This window comes from Telmatherina bonti (genome assembly GCF_933228915.1).
Source record: "Telmatherina bonti genome assembly, chromosome: 6".
Lineage (NCBI taxonomy): Eukaryota > Metazoa > Chordata > Actinopteri > Atheriniformes > Telmatherinidae > Telmatherina > Telmatherina bonti.
In genome coordinates this window covers 41505938-41525466 of record NC_136624.1, presented here as the reverse complement: position 1 = coordinate 41525466, position 19529 = coordinate 41505938, and the positions used below count along the sequence as shown (strand labels likewise).

At 41.0% G+C, this 19529-nt stretch overlaps 2 protein-coding genes across 4 annotated transcripts in view; both read right to left on the bottom strand.

Annotated features, from left to right (window-relative positions):
* Window positions 1-3299, bottom strand: part of adnpa (activity-dependent neuroprotector homeobox a) — a 4481-nt gene extending 1182 nt beyond the window's left edge. Inside the window, exons 1-4 of one of the 3 annotated variants that reach the window (XM_079241911.1) lie at window positions 2982-3299; window positions 2332-2444; window positions 1975-2067; window positions 1-1881 (exon numbers count right to left, since the gene is read on the bottom strand). The exon at window positions 1-1881 is cut by the window's left edge and continues 1182 nt beyond it. In XM_079241911.1, the coding sequence (XP_079098037.1) occupies window positions 1-1881; window positions 1975-2067; window positions 2332-2439 (2082 nt within the window). In that variant the 5' untranslated portion in view covers window positions 2440-2444; window positions 2982-3299. Of the gene's footprint in view, window positions 1882-1974; window positions 2068-2331; window positions 2445-2557; window positions 2659-2981 lie in introns of those variants that run through there. The other 2 variants (XM_079241913.1, XM_079241912.1) reach the window with 2 other exon arrangements.
* Window positions 3300-6998: 3699 nt separating this feature from the next.
* Window positions 6999-10350, bottom strand: LOC306757655 (DEP domain-containing mTOR-interacting protein; the record flags this gene model as incomplete). The annotated part of the gene is made up of 9 exons (XM_079242774.1): window positions 6999-7124; window positions 7207-7311; window positions 7488-7558; window positions 7711-7854; window positions 7947-8153; window positions 8325-8503; window positions 9781-9904; window positions 10012-10190; window positions 10268-10350. 9 exons carry the CDS (start codon window positions 10348-10350, stop codon window positions 6999-7001), a joined length of 1218 nt encoding a protein of 405 aa, XP_079098900.1.
* Window positions 10351-19529: the final 9179 nt, after the last annotated feature.

Below are 19529 nucleotides of genomic sequence, written 5' to 3'. Positions count from 1 at the left end.
CTTCGATGCAAAATGGCTGGCAACATCAGATTTCCACAGCCACAGACTCGCAGACAGCTTCTCTTCTTCTTGAGGAGACGGGTATGGCCGTCGGTTGAAATACGCCGTCAGGAAATCTTTTCTGGCTTCATACGTCTTGTGCTCATAGCCTCGAGGATCCAGAACAAGCCCATCGCACTCGCCCTTACTCCCACCAGTGGTGGCCGATGCCTTCGAGCCTTTGTCCACTTTGGCCCTCTTCGGGTTGGGCGTGACCTGAGTTGGCAGCTGCCGTTTCAGAATGCCGGCTCCAGATGAGTTGACAGTCAAGGCAGACTTGAAACCTTGGTTTGCCTGGTTCCTACCAACAGCTCTGCACTGCACAAGATGCAGCGTGATTGTAGATGCTACCATATTACTAGTGTACACCCCCAAGCAGTGAATGCACTTATATGTCATCTTCTTTTCAACAGGATGCATTGTTTGGAGCACCTGGTGCCGCTCCCTCAGATGCATGGCCAAGGCGTCGGAGATGGGGCCTTTCAAGATGGTAAAACAGAGAGGACATACGGTCTTTCCCACATCATTGTTGTTGATCAGGGAAACAAAACCTCTGGGCTCGCTGCGTTTGTTAATCATTTTGGGAGGAGGTAATTTGCCATGAAGGGGTACATTTTTCTGAGCGGGGGGAGGCTGATCTTGACCATTGACCGGTTCCTTCATGTTGAAAGTGAGAACCAGAAGCTGCACGTTGCTGGACTTACCTTGTTTAATGGTAAGATCAAAGGTCAGAGGTGAAGCACCAGGGGGCCCAACGTACTCATCGGGGTGGGCCTGAGCTACGTGCTCCATGATTTTCTCAACACTGTGGAAAGCCGAGTGGCACTGTGGACAGGTTAACCCATGAATCAGCATGTGGTTCAGTAGCGTGTCACTGGGGAGATAGCGGTTGCAAAGCAAACACTTGCTGGTAAAGTTGTGGATCTTCATGATGTATTTAGCTAGCGCCCAGATTTTTTTTGCCTTGTGTGCGCTTTCAAAATGTGAGCTATACAGATTTTCAGGAAAAAGTTCGTTGCAAACGGTGCAGATCTTCCACTTCTGAGTCTGGGATGTGTTGATTCCAGTAGCGCTGTTTTCAGCTACGGTGTTGCTGGAAGTCATGACATGAATCTGACTGGCTGGGGTGAAGGGCTGATGTCTAACAGAGGTTACTGGTTTTAAATACCCAATTACAGGCTGTGCCACTTGCTCAGATCCAAGTGTGTGGTGTCTGTTAACCATCAGAGGTACTTTCTGGGACATGGCTGGTAAGGGCTGAGGCCCCGGCACCAAAACATTAGCATGTGCAATCATGGTTGTTACTTGTGACCCAATGCGCTCATGGTACTCTATGACATGTTGCACTAGACCCTCGTAGCTACGCGTGGTAAACTGGCATCGTTTGCAGAAGATGTTGTTGCCGTTGACAGAACTAGCACCATTTTTGAGAGCGGATTCAGAAACTACGCCAAAATATGGTGAGACAATATGCTGAAAATGTTCCCTGTAGATGTGTCTTCTGACCACATTGTAGAGATTATTCCGGAATGTGCATTTTTTACAGAAGTACATTGGTTTCTCTACACCATGTCCTTGTCCGGTGCTTGCCAAGTTTTTCTTTCCCAGCAAAGCTGCCTGTGGGCTCCCATAATTCTGTCGTACTGAACTGGGTATGTGGAATATTTTAACATGGGTCTCCAGGGTTCTCTTGCTTGCAGTGAAAGCGCAGTATGGACAGTTGAGTAGGATTTTACTGTCAAACAGTTTCCTGTGTACATTACGGAAGTGATTCTTGTAGCCCGAGTAGTATTTGGAAGAAAATGAACACTCTGTGCAGCAAAATGGTTTTGACCTGTACTCCTATAAAACAGCAGGGAAAAAAAACAATGGCCTTTACAGAATGTCATTTGTGCATGAAGAAATTGAGAAAATAAAACTTGAATTGCGATATACCTGTGTTTTAGAGTATGATGGAGCCCATGTGCAGATGTCAAAGCCCAAAGTGTCCTTCACAAACTCTTCATCTGGACAAAACTCTTTGTACTGCTGCAGAAATAAGTGAAAAGATTAAAAGACATATTGTGATTCAGTATTTCTGTACCGTATTAGAGGTAGCCAAACAGAGAAAATAACATATTTATCTTCCCAGATAAAAATCTTTTATGACAGTCATTTAGCAGTATAACTGATTAAAAAGAAGATCTGTGCATGCAACAGCTGTGTTTGGTAATATTAAATTCCAGCTAATGACTTCTGGTTTTATTCAGATCTCCTTAAAAAGGGGGGGAAAGACCCCCAAACACGACTTACCTCTGCTGCTTCCTTGCAGAACTCCAGTCCGATGTCTTCAAGTGATTTTTTCACTTGTTTCCTGGCTTTCCGGATTTTTGTTAGGTTATTCACCGGTAGTTGGTACATTTCTCCTGACAAATCAAAAACAGTGTTTACCGGGATTTCCTAACAAATAAACCTTTACTGGCAACAATTAGAAGACTAAATCTTAGTTTGACCTGATAAATCAAACCAGTAACACTACCTGAGCTGCACCGGTCTCCCCAGTAACTCCAGTTTGGCGTGCTGCAGTGTGATATTAACCCACTAGCAGCGTGATATTAGCTCGCTAGCGGTTAGCAGCGTGATATTAGCTCGCTAAGGGCTAGCCACCGTTAGCTCGCTAGAGGCTAGCTACCGTTAGCTCGCTAGCGGCTAGCAGCGTGATATTAGCTCGCTAGGGGCTAGCAGCGTGATATTAGCTCGCTAGGGGCTAGCAGCGTGATATTAGCTCGCTAGCGGCTAGCAGTGTGACATTAGCTCGCTAGTGGTTAGACACCGTTAGCCCGCTAGCGGCTAGCCACCGTTAGCTTCGTTCCCCGCGCGCATGGTGACTAACGCGGTGCCGAAGTCAGGTCACTTTGCCGGTCGCGGTTACTTTTCAAGGCCAAAGCAAGCGTTTTACTCACCGCTGGATTCCAGATTCAGTTTGTTTCACGACATAAATGTCTCTCCAACAGATCAGCTGTCTTGTAGAGACTTATAGAAGGAAGGTGTCCTCGAAGCCTATGTTTTTGTTCAGCATATCCACAGCTAGTCGGCTAAGCTAGTTAGCCTCCATATACACTTTGCTGCTAGCTGGAGGGACGGATGGCAAAACAGTGATGGACGTCTCACATACACAGTGCAATCAAACACTCGCGACTGTCAGGACCGCTGTTGCTTCTCGTGATATTCTTTTAACTGGCGCCACTAATCAGCGTACATGCTAGCTGCGCTATGTGGTTCAACACGCAACCCGAAATGGCGACCAGACAGAGGCGGAAGTTGTAGTGAGGTGCGAAACAGAGACAGGATGATCTATAGATATGAAATAGACTCTATAAACCCTCTCTATATACAGTCTATGGGGTGGCCCATAGATATGAAAGATACTCTATATAACTCTATATTTACAGTCTATGGGATGACCCATAGATATGAAAGATACTCTATATAACTCTATATTACAGTCTATGGGATGACCCATAGATATGAAAGATACTCTATATAACTATATTTACAGTCTATGGGATGACCCATAGATATGAAAGATACTCTATATAACTCTATATTACAGTCTATGGGATGACCCATAGATATGAAAGATACTCTATATAACTCTATATTTACAGTCTATGGGATGACCCATAGATATGAAAGATACTCTATATAACTATATTTACAGTCTATGGGATGACCCATAGATATGAAAGATACTCTATATAACTCTATATTACAGTCTATGGGATGACCCATAGATATGAAAGATACTCTATATAACTATATTTACAGTCTATGGGATGACCCATAGATATGAAAGATACTCTATATAACTATATTTACAGTCTATGGGATGACCCATAGATATGAAAGATACTCTATATAACTCTATATTTACAGTCTATGGGATGACCCATAGATATGAAAGATACTCTATATAACTCTATATTTACAGTCTATGGGATGGCCCATAGATATGAAAGATACTCTATATAACTCAAAATTTACAGTCTATGGGATGACCCATAGATATGAAAGATACTCTATATAACTCTATATTTACAGTCTATGGGATGACCCATAGATATGAAAGATACTCTATATAACTCTATATTTACAGTCTATGGGATGGCCCATAGATATGAAAGATACTCTATATAACTCTATATTTACAGTCTATGGGATGACCCATATATATGAAAGATACTCTATATAACTCTATATTTACAGTCTATGGAATGACCCATAGATATGAAAGATACTCTATATTTACAGTCTATGGGATGACCCATAGATATGAAAGATACTCTATATAACTCTATATTTACAGTCTATGGAATGACCCATAGATATGAAAGATACTCTATATAACTCTATATTTACAGTCTATGGGATGACCCATAGATATGAAAGATACTCTATATAACTCTATATTTACAGTCTATGGGATGACCCATATATATGAAAGATACTCTATATAACTCTATATTACAGTCTATGGGATGACCCATATATATGAAAGATACTCTATATAACTCTATATTACAGTCTATGGGATGACCCATATATATGAAAGATACTCTATATAACTCTAAATTTACAGTCTATGGGATGACCCATATATATGAAAGATACTCTATATAACTCTATATTTACAGTCTATGGGATGACCCATAGATATGAAAGATACTCTATATAACTCTATATTTACAGTCTATGGGATGACCCATATATATGAAAGATACTCTATATAACTCTATATTACAGTCTATGGGATGACCCATATATATGAAAGATACTCTATATAACTCTATATTACAGTCTATGGGATGACCCATATATATGAAAGATACTCTATATAACTCTATATTTACAGTCTATGGAATGACCCATAGATATGAAAGATACTCTATATAACTCTATATTTACAGTCTATGGGATGACCCATATATATGAAAGATACTCTATATAACTCTATATTACAGTCTATGGGATGACCCATATATATGAAAGATACTCTATATAACTCTATATTACAGTCTATGGGATGGCCCATAGATATGAAAGATACTCTATATAACTCTATATTTATAGTCTATGGGATGACCCATATATATGAAAGATACTCTATATAACTCTATATTACAGTCTATGGGATGGCCCATAGATATGAAAGATACTCTATATAACTCTATATTTACAGTCTATGGGATGACCCATAGATATGAAAGATACTCTACATAACTCTATATTTACAGTCTATGGAATGACCCATATTTATGAAAGATACTCTATATAACTCTATATTTACAGTCTATGGGATGACCCATAGATATGAAAGATACTCTATATAACTCTATATTTACAGTCTATGGAATGACCCATAGATATGAAAGATACTCTATATAACTCTATATTTACAGTCTATGGGATGACCCATATATATGAAAGATACTCTATATAACCCTCTCTATATACAGTCTATGGGATGACCCATATATATGAAAGATACTCTATATAACCCTCTCTATATACAGTCTATGGGATGACCCATAGATATGAAAGATACTCTATATAACTCTATATTACAGTCTATGGGATGACCCATATATATGAAAGATACTATATATAACTCTATATTACAGTCTATGGAATGACCCATAGATATGAAAGATACTCTATATAACTCTATATTACAGTCTATGGGATGACCCATAGATATGAAAGATACTCTATATAACTCTATATTACAGTCTATGGGATGACCCATAGATATGAAAGATACTCTATATAACTCTATATTTACAGTCTATGGGATGACCCATAGATATGAAAGATACTCTATATAACTCTATATTACAGTCTATGGGATGACCCATAGATATGAAAGATACTCTATATAACTCTATATTACAGTCTATGGGATGACCCATAGATATGAAAGATACTCTATATAACTCTATATTACAGTCTATGGGATGACCCATAGATATGAAAGATACTCTATATAACTCTATATTACAGTCTATGGGATGACCCATAGATATGAAAGATACTCTATATAACTCTATATTACAGTCTATGGGATGACCCATAGATATGAAAGATACTCTATATAACTCTATATTTACAGTCTATGGGATGACCCATAGATATGAAAGATACTCTATATAACTCTATATACAGTCTATGGGATGACCCATAGATATGAAAGATACTCTATATAACTCTATATTACAGTCTATGGGATGACCCATAGATATGAAAGATACTCTATATAACTCTATATTACAGTCTATGGGATGACCCATAGATATGAAAGATACTCTATATAACCCTCTCTATATACAGTCTATGGGATGACCCATAGATATGAAAGATACTCTATATAACTCTATATTACAGTCTATGGGATGACCCATAGATATGAAAGATACTCTATATAACTCTATATTACAGTCTATGGGATGACCCATAGATATGAAAGATACTATATATAACTCTATATTACAGTCTATGGGATGACCCATAGATATGAAAGATACTATATATAACTCTATATTACAGTCTATGGGATGACCCATAGATATGAAAGATACTCTATATAACTCTATATTACAGTCTATGGGATGACCCATAGATATGAAAGATACTATATATAACCCTCTCTATATGCAATCTATGGGATTACCCCAAGTTACACTGTTGAATGTTTTATTCAACATATTAATTGGCGAAAGTTAAACACAGTTAAGGTACACCTTTGGAAGAAGCTGCTACTGCAGAGAAAATAAACATTTTTCGAATTTTATTGCCATAACTTTTATTTCTCACAAATAAGCAAATGAGTTCTGCTTCAGTGGTAAGTAATAGAAAAATATGTCATTTTCTATTGAATGAAATGTGTCCAAAGCTACAGTTTATCTTTATTAAAGTGTTTGTGTTCATTCCAGTGGTTCCATAACTTCAAGTTCAACAATGCGAGGTCCAGTCATTGCCAGTCTAGTGACTGTTCTGTAGTCCAGGTTAAGAACACACTTTCCGTTCACTTGGCACACAAACTGCCTCGCCTAAATAAAATCATATACACAGAATATATTACTATTTGTACATTGGATTTGTGCATTGCTTTTCTTTTTTGTGTTATTTCACCTTAACTCCAGCAGCAGCTGCAGGGCTTCCAGGGTCAACAGCCTGAACATAACAAGGAGCCATACCTCTGACCACAACGCCCCATCCCAGGGCATCCCCTACCACCTGGAATTATGGTGAGAGAATTTCAACTTTAAAACTTATGTAAACACTAAACATGATGATTCCAAGAATGCACAGAGCCTTAAACTTGCAGACTTTTTACTTTTTGTGGGATTTCTTCCACTTTAAACTTACCATGTGCATACATTATGTGAGAGATTATATAAGTAATAACTCACTGTCAACACTTTTTTGAGGAAGGGTGCACCAGGTGCCAATAACTCTTCACATGTGACATGTCTTTTCAGGACTGTAACACAACCGAATTGTTTATGTTAGCGCACTGTAAATTAATACCTAAACTTCCTTGTCAAGTTCTAAATATTTTCTTTTAGCTCTTTATGTAATTATTTTTTGAAGTCATCTACATTTAAAGAATTGAGAGTTGAATATTAATGACACACTTGCCTGATTTAGGATTGCTTCGCACAGCTGTGTGAGACGACAGTTGTGCAAGAGCTGGAAATCCCGATGAGTGTAGCTGAAAGAAATTCAAGCTGCCACGACGTCCACCAATAGCCTGTTTCAGGTCTTTACTTGACCCCACTGGAGTAAGGTTAGTGGGAAAAGGATTGTTTAAAATCAGCATTTAGAAACAAAATTCACTTTACAGCAAAGGCTCTGTAAAAATGTTTTACCAGACTGGAAAGGACTGTTGAACTCCTGGTTTGAGCCTTTGCGCAGAATAAAGGGACTCTCATTGTTGTCATCTTGGATGGTGGTCAAGACACACCTGTCGTGTTCTTTGCTTTCATTTAGTAGCTCAAATAGCCGCCGGCGTCGGCGGAAATTGATGCAGAACTGATACAGTAGTCCACTATCAAAAAAGTTATGCATCTTTGCCACTAGTGGGAAAGAAAGAGGATGAAACAACAGCGCGACATGCTTTCAGAATGAATGGGATTGTTTGCAAAGAAATATTTCATTCATTTATTCTTGTTGCAAAAGTTTAAGGGACTCCTCATTGCTTGCAACTTGCATGCTGTAAATCACAAAATAATTGATTACTTGCTCACCATGCTGAATGATACCATGCTCATGCAAAGCACGGCACAACTCCAGTCCATGACGCCGACTTCCTGTTTCTCCATTCTGAAGCAGCCAATCAATCAACTGGCAGCCAGGAAAGGAACGCTGATATGAAACTCCATGCTCCTCTCTCAGTTGCAGAATTGAGTTTTTTTCTGCTATAAGCCTAAAGGGAAAATGACAATAAGACATTTTTCATTACATGCAAATTACATCAAGAAAAGCCTGGAAGGAACATTTAGCCATACAAATTTACCAACATGTATGTCTGTCAAAAGTTTAACAAACAAGCAAACTTGTTTATATGTGTGAGTCATTTTATCTCAAGTTGGTCAAGCTCTGGTCATCTCACACATTGATTACTGCAGTTCCCTACTGGCAGGTCTGCCTGCATGCTGGTTAAACCTCTGCAGATGATCCAGAACCAGCAGCACGTCTGGTTTTCAACCAGTCCAAACTGGTTCATGTCACTCCGCTGCTAATCAGACTTCATTGGTTTCCAGTTGCTGAGCATCAGATTCAAAGCTCTGCTTCTGGTTTACAAAACAAGTTAAACATCTCCCGTTCACTCCCTCATCCAGAGCTACCCTCCCTCTCCACAGTTACGCTCCACCAGTGGAAGACGCCAAGCGTTACCATGACTATGTGGGACTAAACCACCAGCCAGACTATAAATATATACATATATATATATATATATATATATATATATATATATATATATATATATATATATATATATATATTTTATATATATATATATATATTTATATATATATATATATATATATATATATATATATATATATATATATATATATATATATATATATATATATTCTATTCTACTGTCTATTCCACAGACCCTAAATTGGGACACAGCTGCAGAGTAGTTTGTCCATCCAAAGACACCGTAGTAAAATGGTAGCAGTTGAGATTTACATGGACTTACAATGAGCAGATGCTATATTTTAAGAGATGAAAGACATCAGTTATTTCAGTAATGTGATGATGTGATATCAGTAGAAACTTTTAAAAATGACAGATTTCTGTCAGTTCTTTTTTTAAGGTACTGGCTTCAGATTTTACATTCATTTTAAAATACTGGTAATTTGGAGGGGGGCTGCAGGGTGACTTGCATGGCTGCTCTCATAACGAGAGGGTTTTGGTTTAAACCTACGCTGGGGTCATTTATTGTCTTCTGCTGAGTTTTCTGGCTTCCTTACACCATCCAAAAATACACATTGGGCTCATTTTAGACTTAAAGTTGACCCTTGCAGTAGGTGGGAGAGTGTTAGTCTGGTGACTTGCCCATCCTCCTTGTCGTTCACTGGGAACAGGGATGGACTGAAATAAAACATGGACCAAGGGTGTTTTTGGTGAAAAGCATTCCTTATAATGATAGACTTGCAACACCAGGTTTACAAGCTCCACAGCTCTTACTGTTCATACAGATGTTGTCCTCGCATGAAGATTTTCACCTCTTGATTGAAGGGAAAGGTGCCATCATCCTTACGGAAACGATACAACAGTTTGGCATCCTTGAACACTGGCCTTTTGTCACAGACTAAAAAAAAAAGGCAGCATTCAGTTTAACTGTTAAAGCAGCTGTAACACATTTCATCCATGCACAAGATCTTAAGATATGTGTAGGCGATGGTAAGTTCTTGTTACCATGATGCACAATGTCATTGTCCATGAGGTGCTGCATGAGGCAAACTGCTGTTGCTCGATCTGAAACTTCCTTATGGCCCACAAGCCAGTCTATAAGCTCCTGCGCTACGAAGCAGTTGGGGTATGTGCGCAGGTGATACCGTCTGTCCTTTATCAGTTTTCCGTCATGGAGTCTTATCCTTGATGACATGTTCAGATCAGACAAGTCTAAAACTTAAACTTATTAGCTGAATTCTCACCCATCTGTTTCTCATACCTGAGTTGTTCTCCCGCAATCATGACTTCGGCCTTATGTTGTCTAGCGACGACCTTTCTTCGCATGCTGCTCGTTCGCTCCATCTTGTCCCTGGACTGGATACAATAATCGCTCACCTTTAATTATGGACCTTTATGTGTTTACCAAACAGCCACTGAAAGACAGCACACCATTACTATGAGGGACACATGTTGTGTAAACAGTTAGAAGGAAGGACAAAGATATGGGGCTTTCAGTGCAGATTAAACACTGGCTTCATTTATGAGACTACCATTGGTTTCCTGTTATTTCCTCTTAGTGATGTTTTTTTTCCAACATTGTTTGTGATTAAATAATTCATTTTATTGAAGTGTCACTTTTAAAATATCTACAGGAAAAAACAATGGATATCTTAGGGGTGCCTCAGCAGAATGATGGTCTGGCTGCTGTGTTCTGCTGAGCAAATCTGCCTCAACAGGAGGAACTTTATAGATATAATGATCCCTTGATGATCTGGATTCTTATTTTATTTTTCATCTTATTTTGAATGAGTATTTGTATGACAGAGTTTGCATAGTACTGCTGATTGCCAGACCTGACCGGAGAGGATAGAGATAGTATAGAAAGATAACAGAAGAGAGTAAACAGACCCAAACACCTTGAAAAAAAAAAATATATTAAAAAAAAAAAAAAAAAAAAAAAAATATATATATATATATATATATATATATATATATATATATATATATATATATATATATTCATTCATACATTCATACATTTTCCTAACCGCTTAATCCATCAGGGTCACGGGGAGCTGGAGCCTATCCTCGCTGTCTTTGGACAAAAGGCAGGGTACACCCTGGAAAGCTCACCAGTCCATCACAGGGCCACACAGAGGAAAACAAACACTCACTCACACATTATGTACACACACACACGCACACACACACATATATATATATATATATATATATATATATATATATATATATATATATATATATATATATTAACACATACATATATATTACAGTATATATTAGGGCTGTCACGATCTGCTTTTGTCCTGATTCAATTCAATTACGATTTTTTTTTTGGGGTGCCGATTTGATATAAATTGCAATTCTCACAATTCTTCAATATTGCTGATTTTTGCAGACAAAAGAAAAAAAAAGTTAAAACTTTTTTTTTCTTTTCATTTTTCTTGGTTTCAATGAGGAAAAACGGCACAGTAGCCAGATCATCATTCTGCTGCTATAATGCCCAAGAAAAGTAAAAAGATCAATAAAAACAAAGAAAAATTACAAAAATTTTATCATGAATTATTTATTCAGAAGATGAATGAATGACATATTTTTATTAAATACTTTGTTCTTTCCATAGCAGAATGTTCTGACAACAAAATCACACAAAAATGATCAAAGAAAACCAAACATAACAACCCATGGAGGTCTGGATTTGGAGTTGTACTCCAAATGAAAGTGGAAAAACACACTACAGGCTGATCCAACTTTGATGTAATGTCCTTTAAACAAGTCAGAATGAGGCTCAGTAGTGTGTGTGGCCTCCGCGTGCCTGTATGACCTCCCTACAACACCTGGGCATGCTCCTGATGAGGCGGTGGATGTTCTCCTGAGGGATCTCCTCCCAGACCTGGACTAAAGCATCCGCCAACTCCTGGACAGTCTGTGGTGAAACTTGGCGTTGGTGGATGGAGCGAGACATGATGTCCCAGATGTGCTCAGCTGGATCCAGGTCTGGGGAACGGGCGGGCCGGTCCATAACATCAATGCCTTGGTGTTGCAGGAACTGCTGACACACTCCAGCCACATGAGGTCTAGCATTGTCTTGCATTAGGAGGAACCCAGGACCAACCGCACCAGCATATGGTCCCACAAGGGGTCTGAGGATCTCATCTCGGTACCTAATGGCAGTCAGGCTACCTCTGGCGAGCACATGGAGGGCTGTGCGGCCCTCCAAAGAAATGCCCCCCCACACCATTACTGAGCCACTGCCAAACCGGTCCTGCTGGAGGATGTTGCAGGCAGCAGAACGTTCTCCACGGCGTCTCCAGACTCTGTCACGTCTGCCACATGTGCTCAGTGTGAACCTGCTTCCATCTGTGAAGAGCTCAGGGCGCCAGTGGAGAATTTACCAATCTTGGTGTTCTCTGGCAAACGCCAAACGTCCTGCACGGTGTTGGGCTGGAAGCACAACCCCCACCTGTGGAAATCGTCATTGCCGTGATTTGACGCTATATAAATAAAGTTGAATTAAATTTAATTCATATGGGTCTTCACTTTATGAATGATGCAGTAAAGAAAACACAATTTAATTAAAGGGCATTGGAGGGCTGCATAAGTGTTTTACCACAAACCTATCATTATGTTGCTTACATAAAGCCCACACCTCTGGTCTAAATGTAAAGATAAATCCATCAGTACAGCTGCCAGCCAGAAGTTTGATACTTTGTTTCATGTTTTTGTTCTTAAAAATTCCTCCTTGCTGTAAAGTTAAGTAAAATTTTAAGGCTATAATTGATATTTTATTTGTTGTAAGTAATTTTTTTTTTAAATTCATCATCTATCCATATTTTCTTATCCACTTAGACCAATTCAAGGTCACAGGAAGCTGGATTCTATCCCATCATTATCAGCAATCATTGGGTGAGAGGCACGGGTACACCCTGGACAGGTTGCCAGCCCATCACAGGGCCATTTATTCAGGGCTCCGATGTTTGTTTACAGAGCATGGACTCCAGATAATATCATAAAGGCTGCAAAACACCTGCCGCCTCCTGAAAAGGGAGGAAATGTTCTTGCCAACGTGTTGTAGGAGTTTATCTGGGATTTCACTCCCACCTCTGGTGAATTGGGTCGAATCATGATGAAAGTCCTCACCACCTCCCAATTCTCTCCTCTGAGACCCCTGTTCAACATGCATTTCCAGCCGGCGACCCCTGCTTGGAACCATCAGTCCACGAAGGACCAAGACCTTGACTACAGAGAGTGGGTTGTTCGGTTTCTGCAATCTGTCAGAGACTCTTTCCCAGTTACCAGTGATCTCTCCAAGATCAGTCTGACTCTGAGTACTGGAGGTGATGGGGTGGCGACACGTGGCAAGGCCTCGGACTCAGACGATGATGACTGCGCACTGCTATGCTGTGAGCTTGGCCCGTCATCTTTTCCCTCCAGATAGTGCTGATTAATTGGAAAATAAGGTGGAAAGGCAGCGTCAACTGTGGATTCCCACATGGATGTCTGTAATGAAGGATAGAGAGAAGCTGAAGTTCCTGGTTTAACATTAGGTTTCTTAGCAGGCCTCTCCTGTATCTTATCACCATGTGTTACTCCAGACATAACTGTCTGGCTTCTCTTCTGGTCCTTAGTTCCTCTCAGTTCACACTCTTGTTCCCATTTCTTTAAGTATTCATTCATTCTGTACATCGTCCTCACATCTTCACTCCTTAATTGTTTTTCTTTCTAACATCTTACAGCGTTCCTTCTTTAGTTCATCTCTCAACTTCTTCAACAGGTTCTTACGAAGCGATCCTCCGTCAGGAAACCCGAACCTTTCACACCACAAAATGAGAAATTTACAACATTCATCTCCATATTTGTTTTTCATCAACATCATAATGGATGAATCTGGTTTAAGTTGTTCCTCCTTTCCCCCTATAGTCCCCATCATCACCTGGTTTTATATTTCTGTTATGTCAGTCCTGAAAGTCTACTCACAGGGCTTCTTTTTGGAACTGCATCCCCCTCCTGAGCCGCCGGATGGTGGACCAGAATCTCCTCGAAGCCGTCCGGAAGTCTTTCTCCATGGCCTCGCCGAACTCCTCCCATGCCCGAGTTTTTGCCTCGGCGACAGCCGAAGCCGCATGCCGCTTAGCCTGTCGGTACCCATCAGCTGCCTCCAGAGTCCCACAGGCCAAGAAGGCCCGATAGGACTCCTTCTTCAGCTTGACGGCATCCCTCACTGTTGGTGTCCACCAACGAGTCCTGGGATTACCGCCACGACAGGCACCAGCGACCTTACAGCCACAGCTCCGGCTGGCCGCCTCAGCAATAGAGGCACGGAACACAGCCCATTCGGACTCAATGTCCCCCGCCTCACCCGGGACATGTTCGAAGCTCTGCTGAAGGTGGGAGTTGAAGCTCGCTCTGACAGGGGACTCAGCCAGACGTTCCCAGCAGACCCTCACAACACGTTTGGGCCTGCCAGATCTGAAAGGCTTCCTCCCCCACCATCTGAGCCAACTCACCACCAGGTGGTCATCAGTTGAAGCTCCGCCCCCCTCTTCACCCGAGTGTCCAAGGCATGTGGCCGCAGGTCCGACGATACGACTACAAAATCGATCATCCTACTGCGGCCCAGGGACTCCTGATGCCATGGATTTCCCAGGACACTGTTCCGGTTCTGAGTGCTGGCGCGTTTTGGCTGTTGCTGCTCCGTGAGTTTATGTAAATGTAAATCTCTTGTCTTGTCGTCAACATTGCAATTGTGTTTTGTGCGTGGACTGTCAACTCATCAAAGTCATCACAGTGAAATATACAGACTGTCACTTGAGTTGACGCGCAACTGAGTGAGTAGCTTACCTGGACCTAAAGCTACCTGCAGCAGTCCAGCTATGTGGATCGGCTGTGTGTGGCTTGTGCTCTACTGATTCATCCTGTCAGTTGTCCAACAGGCATCAACAGCACATTTCCAGTATGCATCCACTGAGTTTGGACTCCATTATAATCCTCACAATCCACCAGCGCCTGCTTTGCTCCAGCATCCGGATATCCTGCACATACCCCGGCAGAGAGGCACTCACTGGGGCTCACGTTGAAACTTCCAATATGACAACTCCAGCTCCATAAAGTCTTTTTGGTCTGCTGCTCGACGCCCACCAAGGAACACCGGTCGTTGCGGGAATCCATCGGTGCTGATCCGCACCCCACAGTTGGCTAACGTGGCTATCAGTCTCAGCAGCACATCGGTCAACTTTGGCCTGATAAACATCCTCTCTCTCACAAATAAGAGCCATCTCGTTCAGGATCTCCTGAAGGACCGAAAGTCTGATGTCATGTGCCTGACTAAGACCTGGCAGCAGCCAAATGACTTCGCTTCTCTCAACGAAGATACTTCAGCAGGGTTTGTTTACCTCACCGCTCCTCATGTGACTGGCAGAGGGGGCAGTCTCGCGATGCTGTACTGTGAGAACTGGAGGGTGGCTCCCGTGAGCGTGCCTCTGTCATTCATTCGAGGCCACTGTTTGCCAGCTCTCTGGACCTGTCTCCACTGTCATTGCAACTTTATACCGACCGCCAAAACTAAACAAGGACTTTATCACTGACATTTCTGTTTTTTTAACCTACCTGTCCACACTCTCACCCAAAGTTATACTGCTGGGAGATTTCCATATGGACATTGCCAATGACCCTTTTCCAAAAGATTTTACATCCTGCTTGGACAGTTTTGGACTTCAACAGATTGTAAACTTCCCCACTCACAATAAAGGACATATTCAGGATTTAATCTGCTGCTCTGGACTTGCACTTAAGGACTGTAAAGCCACCTACCTCCTTTTCACTGACCATCTGCTCTTGTAATTTAATGTCACACTGTCTTTTACAAAATCTCACCATCCACACACTATTAATTTCCGTAACATCAAGGACATAGACCCTAATAACTTGACATCTCACATCAATAACCTTCCCAGTACTGACAGTCTTTCTTCAACAGATGAGTTTCTTGCTCACTACAACACACATCTCAATAACATTCTCAAGACCCTGGCACTGCTGAAAAAACCCGTTCTGTCTCTTTCACCAACACTGCACCCTGGTTCACTCTCACTGTCAGACGGTTAAAAGCAAAAGGCCGCCAACTTGAAAGACTTTATCGTAAAACAGGACTCACCATTCTCAAGGACATGTACACAAACCATATTCTTCACTACAAAGACTCCATATCAATCGCCAAATCCGCATATTACTTCGGTTTAATCAGCACCAATGAAAGAAACCCCAGGGCACTTTTCTCACTCATCTCACGCATTACAAAACCTCTGGACTCTCTTCCACCCCATTTGTATTGTGCTGATTTCTGCAATACACTGGCTTCATATTTTACCACAAAAATACAGCATATCCGCCAGCAACTCAATCCCCTCTCTGCTCTAAATCCACGTCTTCCATCCCCTTCAGCCCCAACCCGTCTATTCTCGGCATTTACCCTCCCTTCTGTCAACCAAGTTTCCGCACTTATCCAAAATTCTAAATCTTCCACGTGTCAACTTGACATTCTCCCCACTGTCCTCGTCAAACCCTCTCTTCCTGCATTGTCCCCCTCATCACATAGCTATGTCTGCTACGTTGTCAAATCAGTAACATTCAGCTTTTTAGCAAGGAGTCGTTATGCTAAATATTACATGGAGTAATTGCATTCTTATGCAACAGTATATGGTTAAAATACGATAATGCCTCCAGAATGTGGGCGTTTCTTCTTCATTATATATACGGAGCTACCGACGAAGCAGCTCTTTGGTGGAGTTCGCTGCAGCTGAAATCAGCCAGAACTGGCAACCCGGACAGGGTCAGTTAGGGCCGTTAGGACAGCAAAGCCTGCAGCTCTTGTTAGTGGAGAGAACTGCAGCATTGAGGATCATTATGACTTGTTTAGATGCATTTTCAGAAAGCCAGCGGCTGCTTCACGAGCCGCAAGGCAGGAGTCAGAGAGACGCATGAGGAACGCTGTTCTTGCTGAAAAAAGAAGCCACTTTTTGCTCAATGGATTCCAATAGTTTGTCATCTGTGTTCTGATCTCCCTCTGCAGTAACCACTGGTTCATAGGAGCGAGGTTTAACCTGCAGGCCGGTGATGATCACGTCACTCATCCCTGTTTGCTGCTCCAAATCAGCCACACAGTTATCCAGCAAAGTTATTTGTTTGTCTTTTTCTGCATTGAGGGTCTTCAATTTTTTTACTTCCTCAACTAAGTCCAGAATTGTTTTCTGCTGAAGCCTGAAAGCAGAAACCTCCTCTGACAGGAATTCTAGGGACATTTTAATGTCAGATAGATCTACCATTGACTGGTTCTTCTTTGGTCCCATCTCAAACTTGTTTTAAATATCAGTCCAAATATATTGGCTTGCAGCTCATCAAAGCCAACAAGGTGAAAAGGAAAAAATCAAACACATTAAAACAAGCACTAAGAATAGAATAAACCCTCATTGTCATTATACGTGAGTACAATGAAACTGGAGGGCAAGCCTTCCCAGTGCTAAAAGACAGATTTTAAAAAGGCTAAATAAAAAGTAATTAAATAAATACATACATACAAGCAGATAAGAGACACACAAAATCTCTCATGCAGCGTTTCCACATTGAGTCCACCTCTTGTACTCTTATGCATTCAGTTATCCCACTGCTTTAGCAAAAAGACATCCTTCAACCTGTTGGTTCTTTTTCATAGACCTGTATCCTCTGCCTGAGGGCAGCAGAGCAAACAGAGGATGTGCTGGATGAGTTGCGTCTTTAGTTATGTCTTTTGCCTTTTCGAGGCACAGAGAGATGTACAGTTCATCCAGGGAAGGGAGAGGGCAGCAGATAATTTTCTGGGCAGTGGGGATTAGTGAAAGAAGTCTCCAGAAGAACAGTCCCTGCTGTGCCTCTTTAGCCGCTGCTGTGGTGTTGATGATCCAGGTCAGGTCCTCTTCAATCTGAAGGTCCAGAATTCGGAAATTGGGGACCCTCTCCACATCGTCCCTGCTGATGAATAATGGCTGAAGTTCTGTTTTTTCCTCCTGAAGTCTACGATGAGCTCCTTTGTCTTGGCAGTGTTAAGGACCAAGTTATTTTCTTTACACCACACAGTCAGATGCTCCACCTCCTTCCTGTACGCAGACTCATCCCCCTCCTCTGAGATAACTCCCACCACTGTGGTGTCACCTGCAAACTTAATGATTGTGTTGCTGGAAGGGTTGGGTGGAGGAAAATGTCATTTCTAAGTACTTCTGTTGCACTCAACAAGGTTTTTGTATTTCAGTATGTGGGGTTAAATGATGGAACAGTCTAAGGATGACGCTCAGGGAATGTCCAATTATGCATCAGTTGAAGAAAACATATAAAAAATAAGTTATAAAAATGAAGAGGGAGTGTTTCATTTATATACTGTGTGTGTGTATAGATAGATAGATAGATAGATAGATAGATAGATAGATAGATAGATAGATAGATAGATAGATAGATAGGTAGGTAGATAAAATGAATACATTTTGGTGCAACCTTATCTATGTTATTTATGAATATTATTAATATTATTAATAAGAAGCAAAAAAATTAAATGTTATTGTTTTAAAAATAAACTAACTGTTTCTGCTCTTTTTAATCTAATTTCATCTCCACCATTCAATCAGTCCATTAAATCTTTTTTCTTTCTTTATTATTTCCCTTTTTTATACTTATTTTATTATGATAAATAATATAATAATTTCCAGTTATAATTTCCTATAGCTTGTAGTAACTATTGATCTGAAAGTGATGGACTTTAGTGCTTTTTGTGGATAAATAAAAACGATTCAACAGCGCCCTCTATTGGTGAGGTAGAGGAGCTGCACAGGTAACTCACCTTTCGCTGCACATCCATTTCCTCTTATTTGAGTGTGTACCGTCAGTTTCCTCATATGAAGGCGTTTACGTGAAAAGGCAGACTGTTCCGCGTTATGTCAGGAGTCTAAGGACGTTCACGGAGAATTAGTGAGTTGATGCCTCGCTGTCAAGCAGGATGATCCTGCTGGAGAGGAGGAAAAACGTCAACATACACGACCGGTTGTCATGACATATAAAGCTCACTGGGAGCCTGGAAAATGAACCGTTTCGCTGGTTTTGCAAGTTTTTAATGATTTCTGATCTTGATTTTGTCAGGTGAAGCAGGCGCTGACCTGCCTGCAATCATTGGTGTGTCCGTTGCAGTTTGCGACTGCCAACCTACCTGCGGTCCACGGCACGTGCCTGATTTGAATACTGTTGGAGTTTTTTCACCCGAGTGATGCGTTACGATGTGTGAATAACTGTATTTGTGATAGTGGTGAGGAATAAATGAAAATACCATTAAGCAAAAGTGTAAAGATTCCAGTTTTACCAAAACGTCAGTCTGAACATGAGTTTAAAAAGAGGGTTGGGGTTAACCTCAGCTGAAGCTGTGAACCTCTATGTCTTAGTCCACATAGACCAGACCTGGTCCCCAACATGGACATTTCCCAGTTTGTTCTGGGTTTAAAAGGTTT